The 12,722-nt window shown below is 36.6% G+C and overlaps 2 protein-coding genes across 2 annotated transcripts; both read left to right on the top strand.

Annotated features, from left to right (window-relative positions):
- Window positions 1–492: 492 nt before the first annotated feature.
- Window positions 493–2,355, top strand: LOC102628413 (ammonium transporter 1 member 1). The gene has a single exon (XM_015525882.3). The coding sequence runs from the start codon at window positions 587–589 to the stop codon at window positions 2,087–2,089; it is 1,503 nt and encodes a 500-aa protein (XP_015381368.3). The 5' UTR covers window positions 493–586; the 3' UTR covers window positions 2,090–2,355.
- Window positions 2,356–6,526: 4,171 nt separating this feature from the next.
- LOC102628122 (carboxyl-terminal-processing peptidase 2, chloroplastic) lies at window positions 6,527–12,689 on the top strand. The gene is made up of 13 exons (XM_006493936.3): window positions 6,527–6,694; window positions 7,167–7,494; window positions 7,612–7,761; window positions 8,182–8,264; window positions 8,420–8,628; window positions 9,239–9,307; window positions 9,513–9,631; window positions 10,212–10,287; window positions 10,364–10,405; window positions 11,512–11,620; window positions 11,961–12,058; window positions 12,136–12,229; window positions 12,321–12,689. Exons 1-13 carry the CDS (start codon window positions 6,608–6,610, stop codon window positions 12,444–12,446), a joined length of 1,590 nt encoding a protein of 529 aa, XP_006493999.2. The 5' UTR covers window positions 6,527–6,607; the 3' UTR covers window positions 12,447–12,689.
- The last annotated feature ends 33 nt before the right edge of the window (window positions 12,690–12,722 follow it).

Genomic DNA, 12,722 nt, shown 5'->3' with positions numbered 1-12,722 from the left:
TTATATATTTCTTATTAAAAAAAATCTTCTATGTATATACACACACATACACACAAAATGGTTAGCTAGTGATCAACTTTGAGCTTCATCAATCAGATCAATGGTTTGATAAAGTTAACTGTTTAGATTACTTCATCAATCATCACAAATTTGATGTAGGAGACTTTTGTAATATTACAATTATAAATATCAAGTAACATTCATGCTCTTAAATGGGTTCAAGCTCTCGATAACTAACACCTAATTTATTTAATCGGATATTAGTACACATTTCCTTTTATGTTAAGTGAGAGTGGAAATCTAGATGGGCTGTAATAAACCTAGTTTAGAGTAGTGCCATTGTAATATTCATATCAGTATTTAAAAAAAAATAAAATCAATGTATTGTAATGTAATTTAAAAAATAAAAAAAAAATATTGAAAAATTAAGTCAATTGAAAGTTCTTCTCTTACTCTTCCTCATCCTCTCGGCTTTATATATATATTCAAAGATACAAAACCACCCCTCGTCCTTCTTTGAAACAAAAACTGTAAAGTTTGACTTTTCAAACTCTTTCAAATCTCAGGCAACCCAAGGGGGAAAGCCATGGCAACGTCCCTGAGTTGTTCAGCGGACCAACTCGCCAGCTTCTTTGGCCCCAACGCCACCGACGCCACGTCAGCAGCCTCCTTAATCTGCTCCCAACTCGAAGCCATCAACAATAAGTTCACCGACACCGCATACGCCGTCGACTCCACCTACCTCCTCTTCTCCGCCTACTTAGTCTTCTCCATGCAGCTCGGCTTCGCCATGCTCTGCGCCGGCTCCGTCCGCGCCAAGAACACCATGAACATCATGCTCACCAACGTCCTCGACGCCGCCGCCGGCGGCCTCTTCTACTACCTTTTCGGCTTCGCCTTCGCCTTCGGCACCCCCTCCAACGGCTTCATCGGCCGCCACAACTTCGCCCTCAAGTCCTTCCCCACCTCCAACTTCGACTACAGCTACTTCCTCTACCAATGGGCCTTCGCCATCGCCGCCGCCGGCATCACCTCCGGCTCCATCGCCGAGCGCACCCAGTTCGTCGCCTACTTAATCTACTCCTCCTTCCTCACCGGCTTCGTCTACCCCGTCGTTTCCCATTGGTTCTGGTCCGTCGACGGCTGGGCCAGCGCCTCCAACACCGGCGACCTCTTGTTCGGCTCCGGCGTCATCGACTTCGCCGGCTCCGGCGTCGTCCACATGGTGGGAGGAATCGCTGGGCTCTGGGGCGCCTACATCGAAGGTCCAAGAATCGGCCGGTTCGACCGCTCCGGCCAGTCAGTCCTACGTGGACACAGCGCGTCCCTCGTGGTCCTCGGCACGTTTATGCTGTGGTTTGGATGGTACGGATTCAACCCGGGATCCTTCACAAAGATACTTAGCGCTTACAATACAGGATCTCACTACGGCCAGTGGAGCGCCATTGGCCGTACAGCTGTCACCACCACATTGGCGGGGTGCACGGCCGCATTGACGACACTATTCGGGAAAAGAATCTTGTCCGGACACTGGAACGTCACGGACGTCTGCAACGGCCTGCTTGGCGGGTTCGCTGCGATCACCGCCGGATGCTCCGTCGTGGAGCCCTGGGCCGCCATCGTATGCGGATTCGTGGCCGCCGTGGTCCTGATCGCATGCAACAAGCTGGCCGAGAAGGCAAAGTACGACGACCCTTTGGAAGCCGCACAGTTGCATGGGGGCTGCGGTGCATGGGGAGTCATATTCACTGCTTTATTCGCCAAGGAGAAATTTGTCAACGAGGTGTACCCGGGTAAACCCGGAAGGCCTTACGGGCTGTTCATGGGCGGCGGCGGGAAGCTCTTGGCCGCTCACGTGATCCAAATATTGGTTGTTGCGGGTTGGGTTAGCGCCACCATGGGCCCGTTGTTTTTTGTCCTTCACAAGCTTAAGCTTTTGCGGATATCGCCCGAGGATGAGATGGCGGGTATGGACCTGACCCGGCACGGCGGGTTCGCTTACGTTTATCATGATGACGATGATGTTCAAAGCAATGGGATTCAGTTGAGAAAAATTGAACCCACTGCTACTACCCCATCTTCGGTTTAGTTTAGTTGATTATTTTTAATTTTTAATTTTCTTTTCTATTTTTGGGTGTTTTTGTTTTTTTTTTTTTAAATTGCATGTGTAGTAATGTATAAGATAGTGTAATCAAATTAGCATTAGGGTTGGTGGATTTTAGATATGAGTGGATGGTTCGTGTAATGGGGATAATGAATACTTGGACCATGATCGTTTGTTTTTTTTTCAACTCCTAATTGTTATTCAAATCATGCCAAATTAATATTTTAATGCACGAATTTCAATTTGGTCTATTATGTTTTATTTTTTGGGAGAGAGCCAGTTGAGTCCAAGTTGGAATGTGAACGTGTAATTTCCCTTTTTGTTTGTTTTGTTTTTTTTTTTTTTTTTGTTTTTTGTGGGCTTTCTTCAGATCAGTGTTGGGTTTTTATTCACCGATGCATGGGAGCCATTTTTATGGTCCCAGGAGGAGGGAATCTTGTGAAGATGCGATAAAGTTGGAATCTGGATAACGTGAAATAACAATTAATCAATCAATTGTGGTAAAGAAGATTACACATGTTAGAGTTTGATTTGTGTTCGAGATTAATTAAATAATTAACCAGCAAATAAAGATTCGCCGTGGTCTCGATTCGCGTTATACATATGCAATATGCATGATCAATAATTCGCTGTGCCATTTCAGTGGCCTAGATTCACGTTGGATATGCAATATGCATTATCAATATAATTCGATGCGCCAACTCATTTTTCAATTTCCAAGGGACTTTTAGGTTTATGCCTTTATGGTATTACATATCTTATATTAATTGAAAAGTTGTACAATCGAGAAGGGCCGGCTAGGGTTTTGATTTTATTCAGCCAATCCTTTGAGATCTGATTTGTGTTTAATAATTATGTACATGTTACCAACAATGGCCTAATGGGTGTTATTCATGTAGGAGATCTAGCACGACCTCAGAAAAGTATATATACAAATTCGATTAGAATAATATTTCTACATGCATGATATGAAATTTTTAAAAATTTAGAGAGTATAAATAAGGAGAGAAGGATTCTAGTTTATCAAATGTATAATGTGATTATACATAGTTGATAAGAAAGTAAAATTGAAATAATGATTTTTGTAAAAAAAAAATTACTAATACTTAAACATATATCTCTTCGAACTTGCACATACACGTGAATTAATTTTATTGTAGTACAACTCGTATTTATAAGTTTATTTGGGATCATGTTCATGCAACTAAATTTAGGCCAAATTCAGTCTCATTCAATTAAACTCTAGACCTCATATGAACTAGTTATGGGTCTAACAATTTAATTAATCCATCAGAATACATTGTTAATCACATAATTAGATACTTTAGTAATCATGTCCAATAATAAGATCTTGTTTGATTAAACACCGAATGCTTGAGTGAGAAGATAAATTTAATTTGATTGTGATACATCAAGTATACAATATCGTCATGTTGATGTTTCATCAAGTGAAGAATTGCATCATCTTCTAGATCACCTTTGCCATCAATTAACAACTAGTCATCAAGAAGTTATTGACTAATGTTGTAAAATGAGAACTCCGCACTTTATAAAGTATGAACGTGTGGATGTCCCCATCTAAGAATGACTCCCAAAATATAATTAATTTCGCTATACTTGCCTTCTTCAAACACGCATCAAAATGGGTCCGATGCTATCCAATAAAGTTCAAAAGCCGAACTAATTTTGTAATTAATCTAGAGAGCCCCTACCGTCCTAGCATTAATGGAACCTAAAGTGATTACTACACGCGAACTTGAGGATGATTTTGCATTGCAAATTCTGCAACTTGCCGAACCGCTTTGGTCATACATCAATTTCTGCCGAGAAAATAATTCACTAGCTGCCAATCCTCCGGGTTTAGTGGCTTATTTTTCATTTCAATGAGTGGTAGACCTAAGTCATGGGTGAAGGATAAGACTTTTAACGGGGGTACGGTGCGACATATTTTATGTGCTTAAATTCTGCAGAGATTAGTTTTTTTTTTTTTAATAATACTGATTATAATTGTTATTAGAGTAGATATTAGTACATGTCCAGACATATGACGTCAGAAATATCTCTACTTCACTCACATTTCGTAAAGGAGATAAACTTATAAATTAAGTCCATATAATTTTCTTTTTATTGAGAAAAGTTGAGCCTATAATAACTCGAACCACTATCCTCATAATTTTTCTTAACTTTAAAAGTAGTAGCTCACTACTAGACATTAATTAGAAACGTATAAAGCTCGAATCTCATTCGCATCACATTAAAATTATGGAGATGCTTGATTTTCATTTATGTAAACATTAAATCTTTGTTGCTGTGCAGCGCTTAACCCTTTTGCACTGTTTGAACAGCACCAAAAAGAGAAAAATTAAAGAGCTGAAAAACAAGAAACTCAAAATTAATTGGCCTCTTTAAAGATGGAGAAAATTCAAAAGAAAGACTTTCATCTAAAGATAAAAAGCAAGTGGTGGAAGTTAGTTGGTTTTTTCGATAAGCAATCAATGTCAGTGTTCTAATAATATTCACAAGGCGAAGACTTATAAAGTTGCTTTGAAAACTTGGAACAAAGTGAAAGAAAAGTCATAGGATTTATCAATAGAGTGCTCTTTTTAGCACGGGCACGGCCGCCATTCAAAGTAAGCGTTCTATTATTATATGCCACTCTAGAGCACCGTACAGTATCAGTGATGCCGTATAAGGTTTTTCTTCTTCTTTTTGTGCTTGACTAAGTCATATGTTCACAATGCAAGTGGCCCCTGGCGGTGGATGAATCAAATCATTACATTGCTCACAATTCACAAGTTAGAGACAGTAATGGCCGGTGAATCTAGTGACTTGTGGGTAAGATTCTTGTCAACGCAATTTGCAAAGATAGTTGCTCAAGCCCAATAAGAGAAAGAGGTAAGAGAAAAAAAAAAGTAAAAAGGGGTGCTTAATCGTCTGATAAAGTGAAATTAGGTTACTAATAAGTGGGCTTGAAATTGAATTTTGCTCGTTCTAGGGTTCGAATGAGCCACAAAGACTTTTCTTTTACGAGAAAATTTTATTTCTGTATATTCTAACACTATATGACACATTAAATTATGAAGGTGAAAAAAAATTTAGTACATAAGCGAAAAATATAAATCATTCTTGTAACGAAAGTAAGAGGTTGTGAGTTCAAATTTAATAATATGTTTTCATAAATAGGAATGGCAAAAATCCCCACGGGGACAGGTACCCTAGAGGATTTTCCCCATTCGGGAAGAGTATGAGAATAATTTCATATCTAATTTCTTATTCGGGAAAGGGACGAGGAAATTTTTTTACCCAATTTCTTATTCGGGGAGGGGACGGGGATGAGGTGGAATCCCCATCCCCTACCCATTTCTCCAATTTAATTTTTAATTTTATTTTAATTTTTTAAAATTACTAGTAAATAAATAATAAAATTATAAATATTGGTAAAAATAAAAAATATCAAAATATTTATATTATTAAACTTTTAGGCATAATTAACTAATTAAATTTATAAATATTTATTTAGGACATTAAAAAGATCGAGTAGATTCTATTAGCCCAATTATTTTTTTTAATATTCTTTAAATATTTTAAACTTAAATCTATTATTTATTTATTTTTAGATGTTATAATTGCCCACAACGAATCACAATTTTAATATATAATTTAATCTAATATTTGCTCTTGATTTGCTCCGATTTAACTATTGTGTTGTAAAGGGAATAATCCACATTTATAAAGTGCCCACGCCACCATTGAAAAAGTTAATTTTGAATGTAAATTTGATTTTATTTGTAACAATTTTGTATTAAACTATTAATTTGTTCATGATAGTTTGTAAAAGAAGTTTGTATCCCTTGTATATTACGTTACTTACTAATTTAATGTATGTGACTTTTGTAATGGATATTAATGTAAGATATATTTCAAATTTTATTTTTATTTAAATTTTTTATTTTAATATGATTAACTCAAAATCGAAAAAAAAAATGTATTAGTTATTCGGAGATTAGGGACCCTCGGGGATCCCCTGTTATTATTCGGGGAGGGGATGAAGATTCTCTCAAATAATTTTGACAGAGACGGGAGGGGATGGGAACATACGCAAAATCAGGATGGGTACGGGGAGATTGGTCCCCTCCCCTCCCCTCCCCATTGCCATCCCTATTCATAAACTATCATTGAGGGGATCGTGGAGTTTGAATGGAAGTTATGCAAATGTTGGTTTTTTTTTTTTGGGATAGATGTTGGAGTTAATTCCCCTAACCTATAAAAATTTAATAAATAAATGTTTCAAACTCTATGGGATTGATTGCGGGTTGTAAAGTGTAATTAGTTTGAAGGAGGGTGTTTGTAATAGCAAGTAGCAACTCCATTTAATAATTAGGCTAAGGCCCAATTTGGATTTTCAGTAATATGAGTCCAGACCAAGTGTGCAAATGCATGCAACGATAAGAAAGTGAAAATTATGAAGGAAAAAACAGCTGAAATTTGTGGGGTTCTCTCTTCATGGAGCTCCTCACTGCAAGCTCTGCTACATTTTCTCCCCTATCTTCTAATTTCCCCAGCTTCACATTTAAAGCCACTATTTCCAAGGTAACCTTTCAACAAAATTATGTTTCTTTTTTTAAAATTTTTTTTCCATACGTATACATTAACTGCACAAACGGTTTCTTCAATCGTATATGTTTGATAAATTTGAATAAAGCAAGAGTCTTTTATTTATTCAGTGGTATAATGCATCTGGGTTTATTGAATTTTGTTATTTGGATTGAGTTTTGTCTATGTTCAGTTGAATGCAATTGTATTGATTCATAAACTAGAACTGCGCAACATACTAGTTCTATGGAAGAAGATTACTCATGAATTGAGAATTAATCTAATTTTTAATTAATTAGGAAATGGTTCAGACTCTGAGCTAGCTGTTTTGTGTGTTAAGTTAGTTCATTTATGGTGACTGTGATATTGGGAAGTGGATTGCTGTCAAATTTGCAGAATGTAACCATTATTTTAATGATAGAGATGCCATTTTGGTTTATAACTTTGATTGGAATTTGTACTAGTGCAGTCATGGAAATCTCACCCGGGGATTGTAGAAGCTCGACTACAGGGTTTCTTGTTGCGTACAAGGACAACTATAAGTAAAAGACTCGGAATTTGTTGTAATTCTGTTGGACCGTTTAAAGAGGAATTCTTGTTTCAGCACTTTTGCCAGCTGAACAAGGGCTTTTCTTCTCAGTGTGGACTGATTTCTATCAGATATAGGAGCAGCCTCTTGAAAGTGAGAAGTTGTTCGGACAGAATCAGGCAATGTGTTTCTGTTCTTTTTGTCCAGTTGGTTTTTACTGCGATGCTTGTGACGTCAACTACTATTGCTCTTAGTGAGACTCCATCTTGTAAGTTGATTTTTTTTTTTTATAATATAAAACATTCAGGTCGCTGTAAAATGCGGGAAGGTTAGGTCATATATTTTACTCCGCATCTTAATTCTCTTCTCCTTTTCTATTGTGCAGTGGCCCTCAGCGAAGAAAATCGCCTCTTCTTAGAGGCATGGAGAACAATTGATCGTGCGTATGTTGACAAAACTTTCAATGGTCAAAGTTGGTTTCGGTACAGAGAAAATGCACTGCGAAATGAGCCAATGAACACCCGTGAAGAGACATGTACTGACAATATTCTTTTCTTCACTTATCTTAGTTATTTTGCTGAAACTCACCAAAGAAAAATGATGCTAAAATAATTGGATTTGACTTAGATCGACATGCTTTATTGTATACTTATTGATGATTTTAATTTGACGATTTCCTTTATATTTGGATGATAACATGGTCATTACCTGACTGTATGTAAAACTTCCAACTATATCTTGTGCACCCTTCTAGCTGTTATCAATGGGGACATCAAAATATTTCCTGAAGCAACAACATATTATGGTATTAGATTGGTAGAAGGATCTGCAAACAAATGATTTGGGCAACAAATAGACTGCTTGCTGATTAATAATATTACAATTAGTTTATGGTTTCTTCTGTGTCTTTTATGTGTACCACCTTTCTAAGCCCTAGAGTTGTATCTACTTGCAGACATGGCCATAAGAAAGATGCTTGCCACATTGGATGATCCTTTCACAAGGTTTCTGGAGCCTGAAAAGTTCAATAGTTTGCGGGTATGAGATATTTTTTATACTTTAATCTATTACTTTTATTATTGAATATTGGGAAGCAAGGATAACAAATCTATGTTCCCCATAATAAGCTTGAAAAGAACTCATGCTTATTTGGAGATTACCCTTAAATCTCTTTATATCTTCTTCAAAGGCAGTCTGGCACACAAGGGGCTCTTACAGGTGTAGGCCTATCAATTGGCTACCCAACAGCTTCTGATGGATCATCAGCTGGACTTGTTGTTATTTCTTCCATGCCAGGAGGTCCTGCAAATAGGGCTGGGATTTTGTCTGGAGATGTTATTCTGGCAATAGATGATACAAGCACAGAAAGCATGGGCATATATGATGCAGCAGAGAGATTGCAGTAAGTGTGTTTTTCATCTGAAGGCAAAAATCTATCTATTTATTTCGATGACTTAGATAGAACTAGAATTCTTTTGATAGCACCAGTCTTCATGCTCCAAATATTTATAGAAATATTAGTTTGGCGTTTTTCGCATTTAGCAGTTACCTTTTCCTTTGATTTAGCTGTTGTTTGCCTCTGTTATGTCAGAGATTTGAAACATTTACCTTTTGTATTTTTTCCGATGTTTCATTAATTATCTCACTGTCCAAGAGCTTCAGAAGAAGTAGTTTTCCATGTTTTTGTTAGTGACAGTGTAGTGTAGAAGGAAGGACATTCTTTGATGGTTTTTAGTCATTCTGCAATATGTGCTCCTCTAAGACGCACTAAAATAGAAATTGGTAAATTTGGAGCAGACCTGATGTAAGTGAGTAGATGATGCTGCCTGCTTTATTACGTTGGAAACAGGGCTGTCGATACTAAACATGTTTAATGACGATTGCTCTGATTATCATTATAATACCTGCACTTATTGTTTGGTTAGTTGATTGCTCTTTCTTTTATTTGTATGAGAAATCCTTCTAGAAGAGTGTATATTTTTGGGGTCACATTTGCTTCTACTGAATGACAGGGGACCAGAAGGAAGCCCAGTAGAATTAACTGTCCGCAGTGGAGCTGAGATAAGGCATCTAGCTTTGACGTAAGTTCTTTATGGTGAAATTTCATATCTCAGGGAAACTATTTTTCCTCCTTTTTTTTTGGATTAAAGAGTTTTACATATCACAATATAGATTTTATAATTTCTTTTTAATGTTTTACTTCATATTTCACCATCTTTACTGGGTATGTTCACTTCGTGTACTCTTGTGATCGCTGAATAGATTTAACCAACTGCTGTTTTCCAGGAGAGAGAAAGTGTCACTGAATCCAGTGAAGTCTAGGCTATGTGTGGTTCCTGGTCCTGGGAAGAGTTCACCTAGGATTGGTTATATTAAGCTAACCTCATTTAACCAAAATGCTTCTGGTAAGTGGACATGAGTAGTTACTAGTTTGGCAGGATGCATAAGCTGTCATAAATGTTGCAGCAGAACATTTACTTGCCTTCAAGGCCTGAAACCTCATTGGATTGGAAAAAGAGGGAAAAAAAAAAACTTGTCAGTGATAAATGAATAGTGTGCGTAACCTGTTTTCATTCACTGAAGTTCATCGTGTGATGGTATATAAATTGCTCAAAGACTACATGATCCACATCTCCAAATATGTGACAAGTCTTAGATTTTGATATAGTTATGTATTTTGCAAGTTTGATTAATAAAAACACTAAAATATGTTTTTTCTGTTTAGTATTTAAGATGCTTGATTTACCCCTTTAAAGGAAGCTTCTTGTTATTTTTGCCATGTTGCTCTATGGCATGATTGAACAATTTGATGGACTGCTTTTAATTGAAACCTTTTTCAGTTTATCTGAATTTGATTTCCTTATACTCTTCTCCAACTTCTATTCTCTTTAAGCTTATTTAGTGTGAGTTTTCATGGTTTATAATCTTGTATATGTACTGCAGTTTGCGGTTCCTTTTTCCTATTGAGAATTACTTTTCTTGCAGGGGCTGTCAGGGAAGCAATCGATACTTTAAGGAGTAATAGTGTCAATGCATTTGTGTTGGACCTTCGAGATAATAGGTGATTAGCTTTTGAACATGCTCCATTCTTAACTTGGCCCTTTGGCAGGCTTTCTGAAAATTTGAATTTGCTGCAGTGGTGGTCTTTTCCCAGAAGGAATTGAGATTGCCAAGATTTGGTAAGTGAAATTAGCAAGGAGGATTAATGCTAAACTCTATGACCTTATGATACTTGATTTTAAAATTCATATATGGGTGCTTTAATTTTTATGCATATTGGTATCTTGTTGTTGATTAAACGTATTATGTTTTTTTTTTTTTTTTGTGTGCGTGCGTTTGTGAAGGGATGTGTCTTTATTTATTTTTCAGTTGAATGCAACAGAAATTTAGTAAATTCAAATTCTTGATTATTTCTCTTAGCACTCTTGCCAAGTTAGATGCGAAATATATTCATCATTCGATTCTAAGTTTCAGTCATGAGAGACAATAGTTCATTCTTGTTATGATTGTGATATTCCTGCTTATTTGGGATGTACTTTTGTCCAATTTATCTGTTGTCATTCAAATTCTGTATATTGAGCCTTTTGCCTCTTCAGATAAATCAAGGACGCTTTAGACGTCTTTCATATCTAACATGATTCCTGAGAGCTATTGAGCCTTCTCCTCATACCCTTTTCTGATTATGAAATTTAATCTTCAGCTCCATTCTTGAATGTTGTTGCCTTTGTCGTGTCAAGTTTTTTTCTTTCAAACTTTTCTTTGATGATTTGACCTGAGCTCATCAGGATCTCATCAAACCTCGGGGGTGGTTTTTTTTTTTATTATTTTTTAAAAGTTCATCAATAATGAGTGATAGTTTGTAGGTCAGTCCAGTAAGCTGAAATTTAAGGTTTTCTCCACAGCTGAGTAGTAGGACTGTTTATACCGCACGAGCATACACGAAAATTGGATTTTATGAGCATCAAATATAAGTGGATATATAATCTCGATATAACAAAATGAGCAAAACCAAATTTATAATTAGCATGAGCCCTGAAATGAAAAAGTTCGAGCTTACTGTTTGCAAAATAAGAAAGATGCAACTGGTCCATGTATATTTTGAGACTCTTCTTCTTCAATACGAGACACTGTGATCTCATTTTCTGCATCTGAATAACTTGTTATGGATTGAACTTTTAAGGATCTTCTAGCTTCAGTTACAATGTGATCACTGTTTTGCATTTTTATATCAAGTTTTAATTAGTAGTCCTTGCATAAATTCTAATGATTAGCTGTTTCCATTCAGGTTAGATAAAGGGGTGATTGTGTATATTTGTGATAGTCGTGGTGTTCGAGATATCTATGATACTGATGGAACTGATGCATTAGCAGCTTCGGAGCCCCTAGCTGTGCTGGTATGCTTTTTTTTTTTTTTTGGGAAACTGTGCTGGTATGCTTTTGTGTATTTCATTGTTTTAGAATTTGGTTATCCATGATACTTAATTTTTAGGATACATGCACCATTATCTCTATCTAGTCCAATAAATACGTGTTCAGGATATTCAATAAAATTCGAGCTATATTCATTTCTTATGTCTCTCGGTTCGTGGCACAATCATCTTAGTTTGTATACATATAGTTCTTTTCAGTTTTCATTTTATCTCCTCTCTCTCTGTGTTTGTATCTCAATCCTTGTGGATTTTATTTTCAAATGGTGGTACAACATTATTGATGTCTGTTCTGAGCTTTTGTCAGGTGAACAAGGGAACTGCTAGTGCGAGTGAAATATTAGCTGGTGCATTAAAAGACAATAAACGTGCCGTATTGTTTGGAGAACCCACATATGGAAAAGGGTAAACTTGTTTTCTTGTAAATCATTTATTCGTTACATCCCAGTAGTCCTGACTAGAGCTTTTGTTCCAATCTGCAGCAAAATCCAGTCAGTATTTCAACTATCTGATGGTTCCGGCTTGGCTGTTACAGTTGCTCGTTACGAGACACCCGCTCACACTGATATTGACAAGGTCTTTTACTGATTCTTAGGTTATCCCCTCTCTCACTCTTACATTAAATCTTCTTTTTCACCTTGCTACATGCTCCTATGTTCTTATATAGGTTGGTGTGATTCCTGACCATCCTTTGCCGAAGACATTTCCCAAAGATGAGGATGGTTTTTGCGGTTGCCTCCAGGATTCGGCATCAACTTGCAACATCAACGGAGGCCAGCTGTTTGCAAGATAACAAAGATTTTTCTTCTGTTTAGCTATAGCTGAGTCTTGGATGCGAGAATTCTTTGTGTAGTTTTAACATTCTTTGTGTAATTTTAACATTCTTTTGGAGGTTTATTGATTCTTTATCAAATGTGAATTAATTTGAAACGAGGCTTGGGGTGGAGAATGAAAAATGTACCCTGTGCGCAAGTGCAACTTCGTAATTTATGTTATTTTATTTTTTTATAAGTGTTCTAAGAACTCTGTTCCTACAGATTGCACTTTGTAAAACTTGTTCAATCTTCTG

This window comes from Citrus sinensis, chromosome 9 (genome assembly GCF_022201045.2).
Source record: "Citrus sinensis cultivar Valencia sweet orange chromosome 9, DVS_A1.0, whole genome shotgun sequence".
NCBI classification, from domain to species: domain Eukaryota; kingdom Viridiplantae; phylum Streptophyta; class Magnoliopsida; order Sapindales; family Rutaceae; genus Citrus; species Citrus sinensis.
This window is presented reverse-complemented; position numbering and strand designations above follow the sequence as displayed.

What these genes read in the sequence shown, in the direction of transcription:
- LOC102628413 (XM_015525882.3), top strand. Translation starts at nt 587, where the DNA reads ATGGCAACGTCCCTGAGTTGTTCAGCGGACCAACTCGCCAGCTTCTTT.
- LOC102628122 (XM_006493936.3), top strand. Translation starts at nt 6,608, where the DNA reads ATGGAGCTCCTCACTGCAAGCTCTGCTACATTTTCTCCCCTATCTTCT. An exon ending in ATTTAACCAAAATGCTTCTG is followed by an intron (nt 9,632 to 10,211) that starts GTAAGTGGACAT and finishes CTTTTCTTGCAG; the next exon opens with GGGCTGTCAGGGAAGCAATC. An exon ending in ATTGAGATTGCCAAGATTTG is followed by an intron (nt 10,406 to 11,511) that starts GTAAGTGAAATT and finishes GTTTCCATTCAG; the next exon opens with GTTAGATAAAGGGGTGATTG.